A 19,682-nucleotide genomic window follows, 5' to 3' on the forward strand; every position below is an offset into this window, starting at 1 on the left:
CAGTTATCAACACTAACTCCAGGGAGTGTGTAACTCTCTTGAGGGTTAAGATTACTCCCAGTAGAGTCAATTTAACCCAAAAATGTGTAACACTGATTTCAAACATCATTGATTTCCTGTGTATACAACAGAGCCAACCACACACACCACTGCAACTTGCTACACACTCTCCTCTCTGAAACTCTCCTCAGGTCAAGGCAACCATACGGTCGGGTCACCGGGCGAACATCTTCAGTGCTAAGTTCATGCCCCAGACCAGTGACCAGCAGATCATCTCGTGCTCTGGAGATGGCATCATCTACTACACCCACACAGAGAAGAGCCCTGACATCAACAGGCAGTGCCAGTTCACCTGCCACTACGGCACAGCCTACGAGGTACTGTACACAAGGGTTTCTCAACTTGATTTTTTTGTGTGGCTAATTGAAATTAGGTTGAGGGAGCTATGCAAACATTACATTTTTTCACATGTCCTCCCACCTCTCTCTCTCTTTCCCTTCACCTCTTGCTGCTCTCTCTCCTCCTGTTCTGCTGTTAGATTATGACGGTACCCAACGACCCCTACACGTTCCTGTCGTGTGGGGAGGATGGCACCGTGCGCTGGTTCGACTTGCGCATGAAGACCAGCTGCACTAAAGAGGACTGCAAAGACGTAAGGAAGGAGGGGAAGACATTTGTATTGATTTTGAACATAAATTAAAACAAAGAACACCAACAATCAGCACTTATCTCTTATTCATTTTTGTTTTTATTGGTCTATTATTTGGCCTCTTGTGTTTTAATGTCAGCATATTCTTCTTATTGTATCTTATTTTATATTATATCATGTCACACCTTTTTATCTTGCCAGTTTGCCTGATTTTAGCCAACTAGTCTGTTGTTTACATTCTCTTCCTCTCACCAGGACATCTTGATAAACTGTCGGCGGGCGGCAACGTCTATCTCCATCTGTCCGCTGGTGCCCTATTACCTGGCGGTGGGCTGCTCCGACAGCTCCGTACGCATCTACGACAGACGCATGCTGGGCACCAGGGCTACGGGTAACAACCAACTCTGTCCTCTCATTTAGTTATATCCAAATGTGTCTCTCTCGCTCTGCGTATATCTGTCTGTCTTTGTTGTACATCTGTCTGTCTGAATTTGTATCAATAGACATTTCATGGACTGGAAGATCAGTTAGTCAACAATCCCCTGTCACAATGTATTCTTCTATCAGTGTATCAATGTATCTATGGATATATCTATACTCCTATCCACTCCGCTGTTGGGGCAGTGCAATGACCCATACTACTGGACCATAGAGACACCATCCCTCCAGCACCTGCTACTGCTTTTCACAGTGCCCCTATTACAGAGTGCAGCAGTACACTGTGGCAGCCAGGTCTTTGGGTTGACAGATGAGGGTAACGCACTAGAGGCTGTCTTGTCTTTCTGTGTCTGTCTCGGTGATGCCATCGCCCTGTGGGCTAGAGAAAGATGAATGTCTGTTCCATTAAGCGCACTCCAGTCTAGACGGCTGTGCTGTGTCTGTTTGGCATCCTTTGGGATGAGTCTCTGAACGCTCTGTCATTGTGGAAGACAGACAGGATCTAACCTTACCATTGGAGCCAACTTCATCGAACGAGTGAAATACATGTTGTTTTCAAACTCTCGTAAGAATGTTTCAGATTAACTATATGTTCACTCATTAGATGGTTCTCCAATCGAAGGTGTTCCTGCATATAAGTACTTAGGCATTAGGATTGACATGGATTTGACGTTTAAAAAACCATAGATGAACTGGTTAAGAAGCTAAGATTTAATGTTGGCTTTTTCTACAGAAACAGATTGTGTCTTTCTCTAAGCAGTAGGAAGCAGATTATTCAGTCAACCTTTCTATCTGTTCTTGATTGTGGTGATATTATTTATCAAAGTGCAGCTACTACGACTCTTAAACCTTTGGATGCCATCTACCATAGTGCCCTTCGTTTTGTTACAAGTGACAGTTTTGATACTCATCACTGCATCCTGTATCAAAAGATTGGCTGGACTTCGCTAAAGACCCTTAGATCTCTACATTACTCCCTTATTGTTTACAAGGCCCTACTTCATAAACTTCCGTCTCTCCGTCTTATCTAACTTTGCAGTTGAAGTATAGATACCTGAGTTGCCTAACCCGTTCACAGGATTGGTTAACTCTTGAGGTTCCTAGGGTCTCCACCAAGCTAGGTAAATCTGCTTTTAGTTTTAATGCACCGTATTGCTGGACAAAATTCTAAATACATTTCATCTTGATGTTCTGGTGCCGTTCGGGCAAATTAAATTATTGATTGGGGACTTATTTGTGGAGGAATGTAACATGTTTATGTGTGATTTGTGATGTTTAATTTGTGCTTCCCATGACTGTGTTTTTCTATTTTAATGTGCATAGATAGATATAGTTTGGGTATAATGTGTATATTTATCTTGTGTATATACAGGGCACATTTGTAAAAGAGACCTAGGTCTCAATATGTCTTCCCTGTTAAAATAAAGGTTAAATAAAATAAACATTTGGAGTTACGCTACTACTGACTTCATTGCGTTTCATTTAACTCTGTCGTTCCCCCCTACTTGCCTCTGACTATCTCACCAAATCCCCCCCTCAGGTAACTACATGGGCCGTGGAACGACGGGCATGTGTGTGCGCTTTGTCCCAGCCCACCTGTCAAACAAGTCGTGTCGCGTGACGTCGCTCTGCTACAGCGGGGACGGACAGGAGGTGCTGGTCAGCTACTCTTCAGACTACATCTACCTGTTTGACCCCAATAATGACCAGGCCCGAGAGCTGAAGGGCCCATCCGAGGAGAGGAGGGAGGAGGTGAGGAGAGGAGGGAAGAGACGCCGCCATTTTAGTTTGAGTTAAATATGAAAGGTGTATACTTCTCTATGCACAGCCAGGCTAGGATACACACACACACACACACACACACACACACTGTGTGTTTGCCCCTCTGTGAAACTGTGTATACGTACTTCAGTATTTTTCCATACACTCTCCTTCTGTGTGTTAAAAACATTAAATAATATGCCATTTAGCAGACGCTTTTATCCAAAGCGACTTACAGTCATGCGTGCATACATTTTTGTGTATGGGTGGTCCCGGGGATCGAACCCACTACCTTGGCGTTACAAGCGCCGTGCTCTACCAGCTGAGCTACAGAGGACCAATTACATGAGTCAGTGTGGGATTTTATCACGATACCATGTTGTTTATTGTCCATATGGGACTTTGTGGGGAGCATAAACACACACATGGCCAGACAAGACATAGGCCTCTAATGTAAGCTCCTCCTCCACTCTCAAGCCAAGGGGATGTTGATTGTAAACAGACATAGTTGGCTTTGTGTTCAGCGACTGAAGTGCTCTCAGGGCATCTCCTGTTAATGTGTTGTGTGGTGGCTGCTGTTGCAGTGAGAGGAACCAAGGACCCTGACAGGCCACAGGAAGGACAGAAAGAGCGAGGAAGAGGGGAAGAAACAGGAACAGGAGGAGTAAGAGGGAGCATAAAATGAAAAGGAGAGAAGAGAAGGAGCACACACTAGATTCCAGGGGGAAGGAAGACGAGAAATGATTCTGCTCATATACTCAGCGGTGCACACACACACACACAAACAAACAGCCTCTGTAAGGACGTGGGCCAAGTTAAGAGTAAGGGCTTGAGGGGGGAACCAGTTTTTCTGGATGTGCTAGATCACGGTGCCAGTCTCCTCAGCTGTCGCATGGTGTGTCTGGATTGACCCGGCTCTGCTCCCGCATGCCTTTCCAAATACAGCTACCGACGCAGGCAATGTTCCGCCACTCACCCCACCGAAATAGACCAGGACGGGGACTGTAGGGCATGCCAAGGAATCTTTTTACCCCTCTCTAACGCGCTCTTCCTCCTCCACCCATAATCTTACTTCTGCAACCCTACTTGTGCTTGGTTTCTCACATCTTCAGCCCTCTCACTATCTCGCCTCTCTTTATCTCTCCTCTCTCCTTAGCTCCCTTCAGCTCTTTACCCTCTCACCCCCTCTCTCTCGCTCTATCCATTTATCCCTCCACACAGTTGTAATTCTGTCTCTTCCACGTTCTCGCTCTCCCTTCATCTCTCTCCACTGAAGTTGGCTGTCCCTCTCTCTATCTGTCCCCAGGGGAGGAGTTAAGGCACCAGTGTTGGGTGACCAGGTCCCTGGCTCTAGGCCTGTTTTCCTGTGTGGGGGAGTGACTGGGACTGTGCCATGTTTTGCTTGTCAGTGGGGCTATTTTTAACTATGCTTAATGTTTTGTGTGTGTCCACAGCTGCGGCAACCCCCAGTGAAGCGTCTTCGTCTACGAGGTGACTGGTCTGACACTGGACCCCGAGCTCGCCCTGAGAGCGAGAGGGAGCGGGACGGTAAGAGTACACAGAATCACGCTCACAACATACACACACATTCTCCCTCTCCCTCCCTCTCTTCTCTATTACCTCCTCGGTCTCTCTGTTATTCTTAATTGGTATGACTGAACACATTACAAAAACAATGTCACACCCTCTCAAACTTACACACACACACACTCTCTCTCGCTCTCGCTCTCTCTCTGACACACACAGCCTGATAACTCTCCACGTCTCCTCTGAGAGCCTGAGCTCTAATCTCTCACCCAGAGCCTCTACCTCTCATTGCTAATGAGGCTAACAGGGCCTATCTCTGTCTATGCGGATCTTGTTAGCTTTAGCTCTCTCTGACTCATAACTTATTACGGGCCCAGCTGGGACTGTGATAAAGCTGCCTCTCGCTATCACAGACTTTTATAGATCTTAGGGTATTGTAGATGTAGAAGAAGGAGAAGCAAACTTTTTTCCCAATAAGTCAGCAGTTGTCTGGATGATGCAGTGGATTGGTACTCCGCTGTTCGCTAATGAGGGACTTATGCATTATACTACAAGCTATACCCTGATTCGAGGATTCCCCCCCCCAGGAGAACAGAGCCAGAACGTATCGCTGATGCAGAGGATGTCGGACATGTTGTCCCGCTGGTTCGAGGAGGCCAGCGAGGCCCAGAGCAGTCGGGGGACCACGCGCCCTCAGACACGCCCCAGAGGTGAGACACTGGGACGGTAGTGGTTGGCGGCCAGCTTAAATGGCCGTTTTGGTGTAAGTACGCAGTACTTAGTGTTGGCCCGTTGCCACAGATCTAGGATCAGGCCTTAGTTGTTCGTTTGGGACACTATTTCTGGAGCTTAGTTTGCACCAATGTTTTTTTTAAAGTGGGAAATAATTGAATACAATATAATGAAATGGAATAGAAAACAATACATTTTTATTGTCTGAGGATGGAAATTCTCCTTGAAGTAACACTGAAAAAACCCTCAGAAAATGTATGACAAAAAAACATCTTCCATTTGTCTCCTCCAGGCACTCTTCCCCGTATAGAGGGGACTCTTACAACCCACACCATCCCAACACTCCCTGCAATACCCCCTCCACAAGAAGCCAGAGCCTCAGAGGGCTCCATGGAAACAGAGGCCCCCGCCGTCAACCCTGTACATGTACCCCTCCCCAAGTCCACCTCCTCAACCGAGTCATCGTCAACCGTTACAGCACCTCCCCCATCAACCTCCTCGTCCATGGAGGGCTCGGTGCTCCCCTCCTCCTCCTCCCTCACCTCCTCCCTAGACTCAGAACAGAGGAGTCAGGCAGACATGGCTGTGACCCCCACCCCAACACCCACCACAGAGGCTGTGCTGTCCGGTAAGAATTGCGTGGAGAGAACACACACACACTGAGTACTCCCATAAGAGGGGCGAGTCATCATCATATTTGATTTGAGGGGAGCTAACCGGTGACTCATAGTAGACCCACAAGCAGACCAAAACACGTGTGTGTGTGTGTGTGTGTGTGTGTGTGTGTGTGTGTGTGTGTGTGTGTGTGTGTGTGTGTGTGTGTGTGTGTGTGTGTGTGTGTGTGTGTGTGTGTGTGTGTGTGTGTGTGTGTGTGTGTGTGTGTGTGTGTGTGTGTGTGTACCGTCTATTGGTGTGTGGGAGCCATGCCACTCAAGCAGCAGCCTTACCCTCTCCTTTTTCGACCATACTATTTCCTTTGTCTCCCTTTGTTTACCTCTCCCTCTCCTCCTTATCCTCCTTCTCTTGTCTTCTGCCTCCATTCACTCTATCCCTCTCGTCTCTCTACCTCTCTGTCAGAGTACGGCCCTCACCGGCTGCCGGTAAGTCTAGTGTGTAGACGTTTGCAGCGGTTGCTCCTGTTGGCTGACCCCCCGGGACAGAGCCAAACCCCTTCCTCCACTGCAGCCACTGAGAGCCAATCAAGGGGGGCTACTGCTGTTGGTGCTGCCACTGAGATGCCCCCCCCTACAGGTTACTTGCCCCCCCAACCACTCCTTCCTGCACAAGTTTCCACTTAAATCCCCATACTTTCGGTAGAACTTGCCCGCACAGATCAAGGATCAGCTTACCCTATTGTGATTTTGATACTGAATCTGACCTTATATCTGTCTAGGGGTCATCTTCATCCTACTCCAATTCCCACACCCATACTCCCTTTTCTCTCTTCTCCCTAACTCACCACCCCCTCTACCCAAATTCCTTTTCCTAATTCTCATATGCCCCTCACACCTCACCTGTCAACATTACCTCTCACACACCCAAACCCCTTCCCACCAAACATACACAACCCCACCACCACCCCCTCCTCTTGCTGCTTGGGTAGTCCCGCCTGTAACTCCCCTGTATGGTGTGGCGTTTGGCACCCTCTGGCTGTGGAACACTGCTTTTGCACCCCCTTGGCATCAAAAGCAGTATGAAGTGGTTGTCTATCTATGAGATTGAAGACTATGGACTACGACCAATGTTCCCCCAGGACTGCCATGCAGAAGAAATATCAGCTCGCGCAGAGAAGCACGAGATTGAACTTCACACAACTTTCTAGTTTTTCCCTTTAGTTAACACTATCAACGTTTCCCTCTACTGTGGGAATTGCCAATATTAGCCACTTTCAATGCAACTTACCAAAACAAAACAAACTATGCAAGAGATTTTCTTGTAGGCAGAACGCACCGGAGTAGGATTCTATTGCGTTGACAGGCATGACCCAGCCCATACTCTACAGACTGGTGCGGTATAACCAATCAGAGCTGCAGTATCCCTATATGCAAATAGACCATTGCCATATATGGATCTGTGCCATTCACTTTGAACTGGACTGTGTTTACAGCATGAGTGGTCGCTAGTAGATGCACTTGTTTTGAGATCAAAGCTAGAGCTGCATGTAGCCACGTGTGCACATTTGTTCATATTCTTTGCTAGTAAGTGAGTTATTAGCCCAGATATAGCTAATTTCTAGTCAGCAATGTGGCAGTGGTTGCTTCCTACAAAACATGCATTTCTAGCAATCTTTGAAAAGCAAGTCCGGTAAAGAGCTTTTTTTTTTATGTCTTAAGGGGGCAGTGTTGTATTTTGAGACAGGCTTGAATAAGCTAGGTAGCCAATAGGCAGAGGGCAGCATAATTTGTCTAATTCTCTGTAATAATAGTAAAGTGGTTTCTTGCATCAAACAACACATTTTCAGTCACCTCCTTATCTCAAGGACAAGTGGATAAACAGGTTAATGTCAAGCTCTGCACATTTTTTCCAAAAGTCTCACGGAATGTAGGCCTACATTGAACACCACGCATTGGCTGCTACTGTAGGCTGAATGATATAACAGCTATTTCCGTGTAAAAAGGTTATGGGATGCATTTTCTCCATTGTTTTTGATGGTAGGCCACTCTGATAGGCATACCGTTGAAGTTGGAAGTTTACATACACCTTAGCCAAATACATTTAAACTCAGTTTTTCACAATTCCTAACATTTAATCCTAGCAAAAATTCCCTGTCTTAGGTCAGTTAGGATCACAACTTTATTTTAAGAATGTGAAATGTCAGAATAATAGTAGAGAGAATGATTTATTTCAGCTATTATTTATTTCATCACATTTCCAGTGGGGTCAGAAGTTTACATACACTCAATTAGTATTTGGTAGCAATGCCTTTAAATTGTTTAACTTGGATCAAATGTTTCGGGTAGCCTTCCACAAGCTTCCCACAATAAGTTGGGTGAATTTTGGCCCATTCCTCTGGACAGAGCTGATGTAACTGAGTCAGGTTTGTAGGCCTCTTTGCTCGCACATGCTTTTTTCAGTTCTGCCCACAAATTTTCGATAGGAGTAAGGTCAAGACTTTGTGATGGCCACTCCAATACCTTGACTTTGTTGTCTTTAAGCCATTTTGCCACAACTTTGGAAGTATGCTTGGGGTCATTGTCCATTTGGAAGACCCATTTGCGACCAAGCTTTAACTTCCTGACTGATGTCTTGAGTTGTTGCTTCAATATATCCACATCATTTTCCTTCCTCATGATGCCATCTATTTTGTGAAGTGCACCAGTCCTTCCTGCAGCAAAGCACCCCCACAGCATGATGCTGCCACCCCCGTGCTTCACAGTTGGGATGGTGTTCTTCGGCTTGCAAGCATGCCCCTTTTTCCTCCAAACATAACGATGGTCATTATGGCCAAACAGTTCTATTTTTGTTTCATCAGACCAGAGGACAGTTCTCCAAAAAGTACGATCTTTGTCCCCATGTGTAGTTGCAAACTGTGGTCTGGCTTTTTTATGGTGGTTTTGGAGCAGTGGCTTCTTCCTTGCTGAGCGGCCTTTCAGGTTATGTCGATATAGGACTCGTTTTACTGTGGATATAGATACTTTTGTACCTGTTTCCTCCAGCATCTTCACAAGGTCCTTTGCTGCTGTTCTGGGATTGATTTGCACCAAAGTACGTTCATCTCTAGGAGACAGAACGCGTCTCCTTCCTGAGCGGTATGATGGCTGTGTGGTCCCATGGTGTTTATACTTGCGTACTATTGTTTGTACAGATGAATGTGGTACCTTCAGGCATTTGAAAATTGCTCCCAAGGATGAACCAGACTTGTGGAGATCTACAATGTTTTTTCTGAGGTCTTGGCTGATTTCTTTAGATTTTCCCATGATGTCAAGCAAAGAGGCACTGAGTTTGAAGGTAGGCCTTGAAATACATCCACAGGTACACCTCCAATTGACTCAAATGATGTCAATTAGCCTATCATTTACATTTTACATTTTAGTCATTTAGCAGATGCTCTTATCCAGAGCGACTTACAGTTAGTGAGTGCATAATCATTTTATTTTTTTTCTGGAATTTTCCACGCTGTTTAAAGGCACTGTCAACTTAGTGTTTGAACTTCTGACCCACTGGAATTGTGATACAGTGAATCATAAGTGAAATAATCTGTCTGTAAACAATTGTTGGAAAAATTACTTGAGTCATGCACAAAGTAGATGTCATAACCGACTTGCCAAAACTATAGTTTAACAAGAAATTTGTGGAGGGGTTGAAAAACTAGTTTTAATGACTCCAACCTAGGTGTATGTAAACTTCCGACTTCAACTGTACATTATGATCAAATATAGCCACTTTTATAACTGTAACTTTATAACAGTAAACGCGCACCAGAAGTTGCACAGAATTTTCACAACGTTCAAGTTTGTGCTCAGCAGACCTGACATTTGCTCAGTGCCGAACATTTTTCACACACTCAAAGGGCCATGGCTTGTGTTATGGTTGTATTCTTATAGTGTTGAAATATGAGAATACATACAGTATATAATGTAAATGGCTACAATGATTTAGTTTTCTTTAGCTTCCCATTCCATATGTAGTTAAACTAAATATGTCCATATTTGGACCTGAACATTTGACCTTCAGTAATGGTGCAAGGCCTCGTCAGTGCTGTGAAATATCTGGCTTTACTGTAGACACTGATAAAGCTACTTTGTACACACCAATTGGTATTTTCATATTAAGATGAATAACAAGGTTCATTCTCAATCCTCTACGATTTGCCTCACGCAACGCTGTAATGTGGACGTACATAGCTTGAATTGCAGTGGAATGCACTAGCATCAGACCATGTGACATTGTTGTAGGAATCAATCAATATGTACTGGTAACAACTTTTTGGGGGATGTCTATGAATCTAATTTGAGGTGGAGTAAAAGGTTTGCCAATGATGAATTTCTGCATGATGCCCTTTTTGAGATTACTGACTACTGCTCACATACGGTGACAGGTGTTTGGGCATGACATGGGTTTTGGTCAGTGTGGTTGCCCATTGGTATCAGTTTAACAGGCATGCAGTGAGTGGATGTTAGTATTACTGTGAGGTCCATCAGTCCATGACTTAGGTCTCACTCAGCCCTGTGAGAGTAACTTGAGATGCGTGAATAAGTTAAACTACTGTGTAAATCTTCCATTGACATCAAACTTTGAATCGCGCGTGTGATATATTTTTCAGCACTGTACGTGTGGCACTCTACAGTCTGTTCAATCTCCCACAAGCTGTGTGTAGGGAAATTGCTGTTGTTCTATTCCCATATCAATATGTCCTTCCTAGCTCTTCCCAGCGTTACACCAAACAACACTGTCTGTTCATGTAGCCGTGTTTGTTAACTCTTCTTCCTGCTGTTTGTTAACTCTTCTTCCTGCTTGGACTTGGTCCACTTTAAGCTGCTTTTGAACTTTGACCTGCGCGTGACCATATGACCCCTGGTGTGACCTCCGACCTCTATGCCCGTTGTTTAGTGAGTCTTATTTGTGTTCCAGATTCTCCCTCATCTGTGGTTAACAAACAGCTGGGATCCATGACTCTGGATGAGCAGCAGGGTGCGTCTCCTCTCCTCTCTTTCCCTCCCTTCTCACTTTCTCGCTCTCTCTCCCTCCTTCACTCTCTCCTTCTTTCCCTGTATCCTTGTAGTTTATTCCTTTCTCTCCTGCTTTTGTATCTCTGTTTTCCTCTGTGCTTTCTCTCTGTCGTCTGTGTGGCATTTTAAAAAACATATTCGCATGAGACTCACGGCGTGCACCTTGCCCCTCTACCATCTTTACCTGAGAGCATTTTCACTAGGCATGCATTCTAGTCACTTTGACCAACCCAGTCCCCAAGGCGGAAACTGGTGTTGGCTATCTTCTCCAAGGCTTTCTTGTTGAACCTATAGCTTGAGATAATGTTTGGTCATTCTCCAGCCCTAAAGTCTTGTTTTTATTTTGGATTCATAACATAATCTTGCTCCTCTTCTTCTGGCTTTTCACTCAGTCACAGCCGTGTGTAAATCATCTCAAGCCCAAACCATTCCCTCTCAATGGAATCGTCCCTGTATTGGCTTATTTCACAGAACATTAACACAAAATGCCCTAGGATGACAGTGACATTCGTATACCCTTTGCCTTGACCCCTTGACTTTTTCCACATTTTATACGTTACAGCCTTATTCTAAAATTGATTAAATTAAACATTTTCCTCATCAATCTACACACAATACCCCATAATGACGAAGCGAAAACAGGTTTTTAGTTTATTTTGCAAATGTGTGTATATATATATACAAAAAAAAACTGAAAAACCTTATGTACAGTTGAAGTCGGAAGTTTACATACAGTGGGGGAAAAAAGTATTTAGTCAGCCACCAATTGTGCAAGTTCTCCCACTTAAAAAGATGAGAGAGGCCTGTAATTTTCATCATAGGTACACGTCAACTATGACAGACAAATTGAGAAAAAAAATCCAGAAAATCACATTGTAGGATTTTTAATGAATTTATTTGGAAATTATGGTGGAAAATAAGTATTTGGTCAATAACAAAAGTTTCTCAATACTTTGTTATATACCCTTTGTTGGCACTGACACAGGTCAAACGTTTTCTGTAAGTCTTCACAAGGTTTTCACACACTGTTGCTGGTATTTTGGCCCATTCCTCCATGCAGATCTCCTCTAGAGCAGTGATGTTTTGGGGCTGTCGCTGGGCAACACAGACTTTCAACTCCCTCCAAAGATTTTCTATGGGGTTGAGATCTGGAGACTGGCTAGGCCACTCCAGGACCTTGAAATGCTTCTTACGAAGCCACTCCTTCGTTGCCCGGGCGGTGTGTTTGGGATCATTGTCATGCTGAAAGACCCAGCCACGTTTCATCTTCAATGCCCTTGCTGATGGAAGGAGGTTTTCACTCAAAATCTCACGATACATGGCCCCATTCATTTTATCCTTTACACGGATCAGTCGTCCTGGTCCCTTTGCAGAAAAACAGCCCCAAAGCATGATGTTTCCACCCCCATGCTTCACAGTAGGTATGGTGTTCTTTGGATGCAACTCAGCATTCTTTGTCCTCCAAACACGACGAGTTGAGTTTTTACCAAAAAGTTCTATTTTGGTTTCATCTGACCATATGACATTCTCCCAATCCTCTTCTGGATCATCCAAATGCACTCTAGCAAACTTCAGACGGGCCTGGACATGTACTGGCTTAAGCAGGGGGACACGTCTGGCACTGCAGGATTTGAGTCCCCGGCGGCGTAGTGTGTTACTGATGGTAGGCTCTGTTACTTTGGTCCCAGCTCTCTGCAGGTCATTCACTAGGTCCCCCCGTGTGGTTCTGGGATTTTTGCTCACCGTTCTTGTGATCATTTTGACCCCACGGGGTGAGATCTTGGTGGAGCCCCAGATCGAGGGAGATTATCAGTGGTCTTGTATGTCTTCCATTTCCTAATAATTGCTCCCACAGTTGATTTCTTCAAACCAAGCTGCTTACCTATTGCAGATTCAGTCTTCCCAGCCTGGTGCAGGTCTACAATTTTGTTTCTGGTGTCCTTTGACAGCTCTTTGGTCTTGGCCATAGTGGAGTTTGGAGTGTGACTGTTTGAGGTTGTGGACAGGTGTCTTTTATACTGATAACAAGTTCAAACAGGTGCCATTAATACAGGTAACGAGTGGAGGACAGAGGAGCCTCTTAAAGAAGAAGTTACAGGTCTGTGAGAGCCAGAAATCTTGCTTGTTTGTTGGTGACCAAATACTTATTTTCCACCATCATTTGCAAATAAATTCATAAAAAATTCTACAATGTGATTTTCTGGAAAATAATTCTCAATTTATCTGTCATAGTTGACGTGTACCTATGATGAAAATTACAGGCCTCTCTCATCTTTTTAAGTTGCACAATTGGTGGCTGACTAAATACTTTTTTCCCCCACTGTACACTTAGGTTGGAGTCATTAAAACTCGTTTTTCAACCACTCCACAAATTTCTTTTTTAACAAACCATAGTTTTGGCAAGTCGGTTAGGACATCTACTTTGTGCATGACGAAAGTAATTTTTAAAACAATTGTTTACAGACAGATTATTTCACTTATAATTTACTGTATCACAATTCCAGTGGGTCAGAAGTTTACTAAGTTGACTGTGCCTTTAAACAGCTTGGAAAATTGCAGAAAATTATGTCATGGCTTTAGAAACTTCTGGTAGGCTAATTGACATCATTTGAGTCAATTGGAGGTGTACCTGTGGATGTATTTCAAGGCCTACCTTCAAACTCAGTGCCTCTTTGCTTGACATCATGGGAAAATCTAAAGAAATCAGCCAAGACCTCAGAAAAAACATTGTAGATCTCCACAAGTCTGGTTCATCCTTGGGAGCAATTTTCAAATGCCTGAAGGTACCACATTCATCTGTACAAACAATAGTACGCAAGTATAAACACCATGGGACCACACAGCCATCATACCGCTCAGGAAGGAGACGCGTTCTGTCTCCTAGAGATGAATGTACTTTGGTGCGAAAAGTGCAAATCAATCCCAGAACAGCAGCAAAGGACCTTGTGAAGATGCTGGAGGAAACAGGTACAAAAGTATCTATATCCACAGTAAAATGAGTCCTATATTGACATAACCTGAAAGGCTGCTCAGCAAGGAAGAAGCCACTGCTCCAAAACCGCCATAAAAAAGCCAGACTACGGTTTGCAACTGCACATGGGGACAAAGATCGTACTTTTTAGAGAAATGTCCTCTGGTCTGATGAAACAAAAATAGAACTGTTTGGCCAGAATGACCATCGTTATGTTTGGATGAAAAAGGGGGTTGCTTGCAATCCGAAGAACACCATCCCAACCGTGAAGCACAGGGGTGGCAGCATCGTGCTGTGGGGGTGCTTTGCTGCAGGAGGGACTGGTGCACTTCACAAAATAGGTGGCATCATGAGGAAGGAAAATTATGTGGATATATTGAAGCAACATCTCAAGACATCAGTCAGGAAGTTAAAGCTTGGTCGCAAATGGGTCTTCCAAATGGACAATGACCCCAAGCATACTTCCAAAGTTGTGGCAAAATGGCTTAAGGACAACAAAGTCAAGATATTGGAGTGGCCATCACAAAGTCTTGACCTTACTCCTATCGAAAATGTGTGGGCAGAACTGAAAAAGCATGTGCGAGCAAGGAGGCCTACGAACCTGACTCAGGTACACCAGCTCTGTCAGGAGGAATGGGCCAAAATTCACCCAACTTATTGTGGGAAGCTTGTGGAAGGCTACCTGAAATATTTGACCCAAGTTAAACAATTTAAAGGCAATGCTACCAAATACTAATAGAGTGTATGAAAACTTCTGACCCACTGGGAATGTGATGAAATAAATAAAAGCTTAAATAAATAATTCTCTCTACTATTATTCTGACATTTCAAATTCTTAAAATAAAGTGGTGATCTTAACTGACCTAAGACAGGGCATTTTTACTAGGATTAAATGTCAGGAATTGTGAAAAACTGAGTTTAAATGTATTTGGCTAAGGTGTATGTAAACTTCCGACTTCAGCTGTACATAAGTATTCAGACCCTTCGCTATGAGACTTGAAATTGACCTGTGGTAAATTCAATTGATTGGACATGATTTGGAAAGGCACACACCTGGATATATAAGGTCCTACAGTTGACAGTGCATGTCAGAGCAAAAACCAAGCCATGAAGTCAAAGGAATTGTCTGTAGAGCTCCAACATAGGATTGTGTTGAGGCACAGATCTGGGGAAGGTTACCAAAACATTTCTGCAGCATTGAAGGTCCCCAAGAACACAGTGACCTCCATCATTCTTAAATGAAAGAAGTTTGGAACCACCAAGACTCTTCCTAGAGCTGGCCGCCCGGCCAAACTGAGCAATCGGGGAAGAAGGGCCTTGGTCAGGGAGGTGACCAAGAACCCGATGGTCACTCTGACGGAGCTCCAGAGTTCCTCTGTAGAGATGGGAGAACCTTCCAGAAGGACAACCATCTCTGCAGCACTCCACCAATCAGGCCTTTATGGTAGAGTGGCCAGACTGAAGCTACTCCTCAGTAAAAGGCACATGACCGCCCACTTGGAGTTTGCCAAAAGGCACCTAAAGGACTCTGACCATGAGAAACAAGATTCTCTGGTCTGATGTAACCAAGATTGAACTCTTTGGCCTGAATGCCAAGCGTCACGTTTGGGGTGAACCTGGCACCGTTCCTATGGTGAAGCATGGTGGTGGCAGCATCATGCTGTGGGGATGTTTTTAAGCGGCAGGGACAGGGAGACTAGTCAGGTTCGAGGGAAAGATAAACGGAGCAAAGTACAGAGAGATCCTTGATGAAAACCTGCTCAGGACCTCAGACTGGGTTGAAGGTTCACCTATCAACAGGACAACGATCCTAAGCACACAGCCAAGACAACAAATCTCTGAATGACCTTGAGTGGCCCAGCCAGAGCCCGGACTTGAACTCGATCCAACATCTCTGGAGAGACGTGAAAATAGCTGTGCAGCGACGATCCCCATCCAACCTGACAAAGCTTGAGAGGATCTGCAGAGAAGAATGGGAGAAACTCCCCAAATACAGGTGTGCCAAGCTTGTAGCGTCATACCCAAGAAGACTAGAGGCTGTAATCGCTGCCAAAGGTGCTTCAACAAAGTACTGAGTGAAAGGTCTGAATACTTTTTCAGTTTTTTATTTTTTATACATTTGCATAAGATTCTAAACCTCTTTTTGCTTTGTCATTATGGGGTATTGTGTGTAGATTGAGGAAAAAAATAATTGAATCAGTTTTGGAATAAGGCTGTAACGTAACAAAATGTGGAAAAAGTCAAGGGGTCTGAATACTTTCCGATTGCACTGTATATGACCCACCGAAATAGTGTTAAACTAACACTTTTCAAAGTGTTGATAAACTAACACCCCAAGAGTGTTGGGTCCCCTAACACTGTGGGTGTTGCTAATTCCGACTTACATTAACACTTTATTAGCGCTGATGCTGTTATACTTCCTCAGTGTTAGGGAATTAACCCCTGTGGTGTTACTGTAACTCGTTGTTGGGTGTTTTAACACTGTAGGGTGTAAAGCCTTATTCGCATATTTATTTCCATGGGTGCCTTTTGAGTGAATTTTAAAGGTACCAGTACCACCCATGACTGTGTTTGCTAGTGTTAGAGACATGATTGTTGCATTCGATGGCTTTGTTTTGTAGCCTTCAACAAGTGAATGCCTAAGTGAATATTCTTCAAAAAATTATTTATTACAATACATTACTTTTATCATAAGGCAATACTTTGACAGCCTAGTTTTACCCTAACACAGTGGTCTGAAACTCTTGGTTTGCAGGCCACATCGGCAAGTCACATTATGCTGGCTTGCAAAGTGTTATATAATTCCTATTGGAATCCACTCAGAATTAGGATATCAAACAAATTGAACTTTTAATCACCCGCAATCTGCAGTTGGAACGACTGCCAAGGTAGGGAAGATAGATAAATGAGACTACCTAAACCATATAAACTGGAACAACCATGCCAATAATGGGTGAAATAAGTCCAACCACTTACAGATTGAATTAGTGAAGAAAAATGTGTTATTTATCTTTGTGTATTATAAGATAAATTAATCAATATGCATGCACAAACATAGATATTAAAACAAATTATTCTAAAAAGCAACATGAAACAAAGCATGCTGGGAAATATGATGACGGCCCTCCCACGTCTTTTTCACTCAGAGTTGACGCAGTCGAGTAACTGTGATTCAAGTAACTCTTAATTTATTCACCGCAGGTGGCGTCAATTTCAATCCCACGGGTTAACCCCACTTGAATCAACATTCCGATATAACACTAACAACACTTTTTACCTCAACACCGAGATTTTAACACCAGCAAATTTGTTGTGGCTTTTTTGCATTGCCATTGACATACCTCAAATAACAATGCTGCATGTTGTCATCATATTGCAAAGTGCTAACACTGAAATGGAATACAATGTGGTTTTATCTATTTGCTAAATTATTATTAGTCTACACACTAGTTTCAAAAGCAACCAATGATGATTGTTTTATCACAAAGTCTCAAATGTACTTAAGATGAATAACTGGGTTGAAAATGTATGGAGGCTAGTAGTGATTTTTACTTTGGTAACCAGGAGCCAATCAAAGGCAAAACTATTGTCATATATAAACTAATATATTCCACCTTATTAAATAATCTGTATCTCTTTCTACTTCCCTTCGTCTCTCTCTCCTCTCTCCTCTCTCCTCTCTCTCTCAGGAGCATCAGAAGCTGTGAGTGTGGAGCGAAGTGCTGGAGCGAGTTCAATCAAAGTGAAAACCCAGTCTCTATCTGTCAGTGTAGCTGGAACCTCGTCCGGGGAACCTAGTAGCAGTACTGGACCTGGATGTAGCCGAGCCAGCACAGCAGAACCCGTCCTGAGTTTACACTACAGCACTGAGGGAACCACCACCAGCACCATCAAACTGGACTTCACTGACGAGTGGTGAGCAAGTGACTCTGACTCCACTGCTTAAAAAGCCAGAAGCACAACTTTACACTATTCAAACTTTAGGAGCTGATTTCACAGACACAGGTTAAGCCTACTGCTGGAATGAAAAGCACACTCCATGGAGATGTTTATTTTTTTGTGACTTTGTTTTATTATTATAATTTTGATAAGACCTTACAAACACAACACAAAAACAAACAAACAAAACGCCCACTATACAAAACATTCTTGAAAGTGATCAAGATACACTGCACTAACATAACATCTACTGCTGCTAAGCTTCCCAGTAAAGCAATAAAAACAAGTAAGCATCCCTGTCACGATCGTCAGGGAGAGACCAAGGCGCAGCGTGATGAACGAACATGGTAAACTTTATTATCTTTAGTGATAATAGAAACAATAAACAAAACAAGAATCGACTCGTGAAGTCCACGGTAACAATGACCGAACATGGAACAAGAACCCACAAACACAAAGGGAAAATAGACAGTATAAATATGGCTCCCAATCAGAGACAACCAACGACAGCTGACACTCGTTGCCTCTGATTGGGAGTCACTCTAGCCAACATAGAAATAAACACAACAGAATTACCAACATAGAAATAAACACATAGAATGAACACACCCTGGCTCAACATATAGAGTCCCAGAGCCAGGGTGTGACAGTACCCCCCCCTAAAGGCGCGGACTGCGACCGCGCCTCAACCTGAACAAAACAGGGGAGGGCTGGGCGGGCATACCTCCTCGGCGGCGGTTCTGGCTCCGGCCTTGACCACCACCCTCCAATACACCCCCCATAGCGCCCCTGGTCCAGTCTGGCCCCGCCGGCTGGAGCTGAACTGGACTTAGCAGGAGCGGTTCGCTTCAGCTCCATAGTGGAGCAGTTGACCGGTGCCTGGGACCCAGGCACGGGTTGTGCTGGACTGACGACGCGCACCCCTGGCTTGGTGCGTGGAGGAGGAACGGGCCTTACCAGGCTGACGACGCGCACCCCTGGCTTGGTGCGTGGAGGAGGAACGGGCCTTACCAGGCTGACGACTCGCACCCCTGGCTTAGTGCGTGGAGGAGGAACGGGCCTTACCAGGCTGACGACTCGCACCCCTGGCTTAGTGCGTGGAGGAGGAACGGGCCTTACCAGGCTGACGACTCGCACCCCTGGCTTGGTGCGTGGAGGAGGGACGGGCCTTACCAGGCTGACGTCTCGCACCCCTGGCTTAGTGCGAGTAGCAGGAACAGGCCTTACCAGGCTGACGTCTCGCACCCCTGGCTTAGTGCGAGTAGCAGGAACAGGCCGGGCCGGGCTGGCGACGCGCACCGTAGACTTGGTGCGAGTGGCAGGAACAGGCCGGGCCGGGCTGGCGACGCGCACCGTAGACTTGGTGCGAGTGGCAGGAACAGGCCGGGCCGGGCTGGCGACGCGCACCGTAGACTTGGTGCGAGTGGCAGGAACAGGCCGGGCCGGGCTGGCGACGCGCACCGTAGACTTGGTGCGAGTGGCAGGAACAGGCCGGGCCGGGCTGGCGACGCACACCGTAGGCTTGGTGCGTGGAGCAGGGACAGGCCGGACTGGGCTGGCGACGCACACCGTAGGCTTGGTGCGTAGAGCAGGGACAGGCCGGACTGGGCTGGCGACGCACACCGTAGGCTTGGTGCGTAGAGCAGGGACAGGCCGGACTGGGCTGGCGACGCACACCGTAGACTTGGTGCGTGGAGCAGGGACAGGCCGGACCGGGCTGGCGACGCACACCGTAGGCTTGGTGCGTGGAGCAGGGACAGGCCGAACCGGGCTGTGGAGACGGATAGGAGACCTGGAGTGAAGAGCGGCCACAACCCGTCCTGGCTGAATGCCTACCCTCACACACTCTGTGTGAGGCATCCGCACAGGACGTACAGGGCGGTGTATCCATAACCTGGTGGCCTTCTGAATCCGCCTCTTTTCTGCCTCCGTCAGCCCCGTCGTCCATGCCGTGTGCCCCCCCCTAAAAAATTTCTGGGGTTGCCTCTCGCCTGTC

At 45.3% G+C, this 19,682-nt stretch overlaps 1 protein-coding gene across 7 annotated transcripts in view; it reads left to right on the forward strand.

The window, feature by feature from the left end:
• The window catches only part of dcaf6 (ddb1 and cul4 associated factor 6), a 64,860-nt gene that overhangs the window by 24,621 nt on the left and 20,557 nt on the right, over positions 1 to 19,682 (forward strand). For 4 of the 7 annotated variants that reach the window (XM_041868045.2, XM_041868060.2, XM_041868053.2 and 1 more), the window contains exons 4-13: positions 192 to 377; positions 539 to 652; positions 905 to 1,040; positions 2,628 to 2,839; positions 4,303 to 4,396; positions 4,963 to 5,085; positions 5,400 to 5,735; positions 6,185 to 6,358; positions 10,679 to 10,738; positions 17,437 to 17,662. In XM_041868045.2, coding sequence (XP_041723979.1) covers positions 192 to 377; positions 539 to 652; positions 905 to 1,040; positions 2,628 to 2,839; positions 4,303 to 4,396; positions 4,963 to 5,085; positions 5,400 to 5,735; positions 6,185 to 6,358; positions 10,679 to 10,738; positions 17,437 to 17,662 — 1,661 coding nt within the window. The remainder of the gene's footprint in view (positions 1 to 191; positions 378 to 538; positions 653 to 904; positions 1,041 to 2,627; positions 2,840 to 4,302; positions 4,397 to 4,962; positions 5,086 to 5,399; positions 5,736 to 6,184; positions 6,359 to 10,678; positions 10,739 to 17,436; positions 17,663 to 19,682) is intronic. The other 3 variants (XM_041868074.2, XM_041868083.2, XM_041868090.2) reach the window with 3 other exon arrangements.

Source organism: Coregonus clupeaformis, chromosome 4 (genome assembly GCF_020615455.1).
Source record: "Coregonus clupeaformis isolate EN_2021a chromosome 4, ASM2061545v1, whole genome shotgun sequence".
NCBI classification, from domain to species: domain Eukaryota; kingdom Metazoa; phylum Chordata; class Actinopteri; order Salmoniformes; family Salmonidae; genus Coregonus; species Coregonus clupeaformis.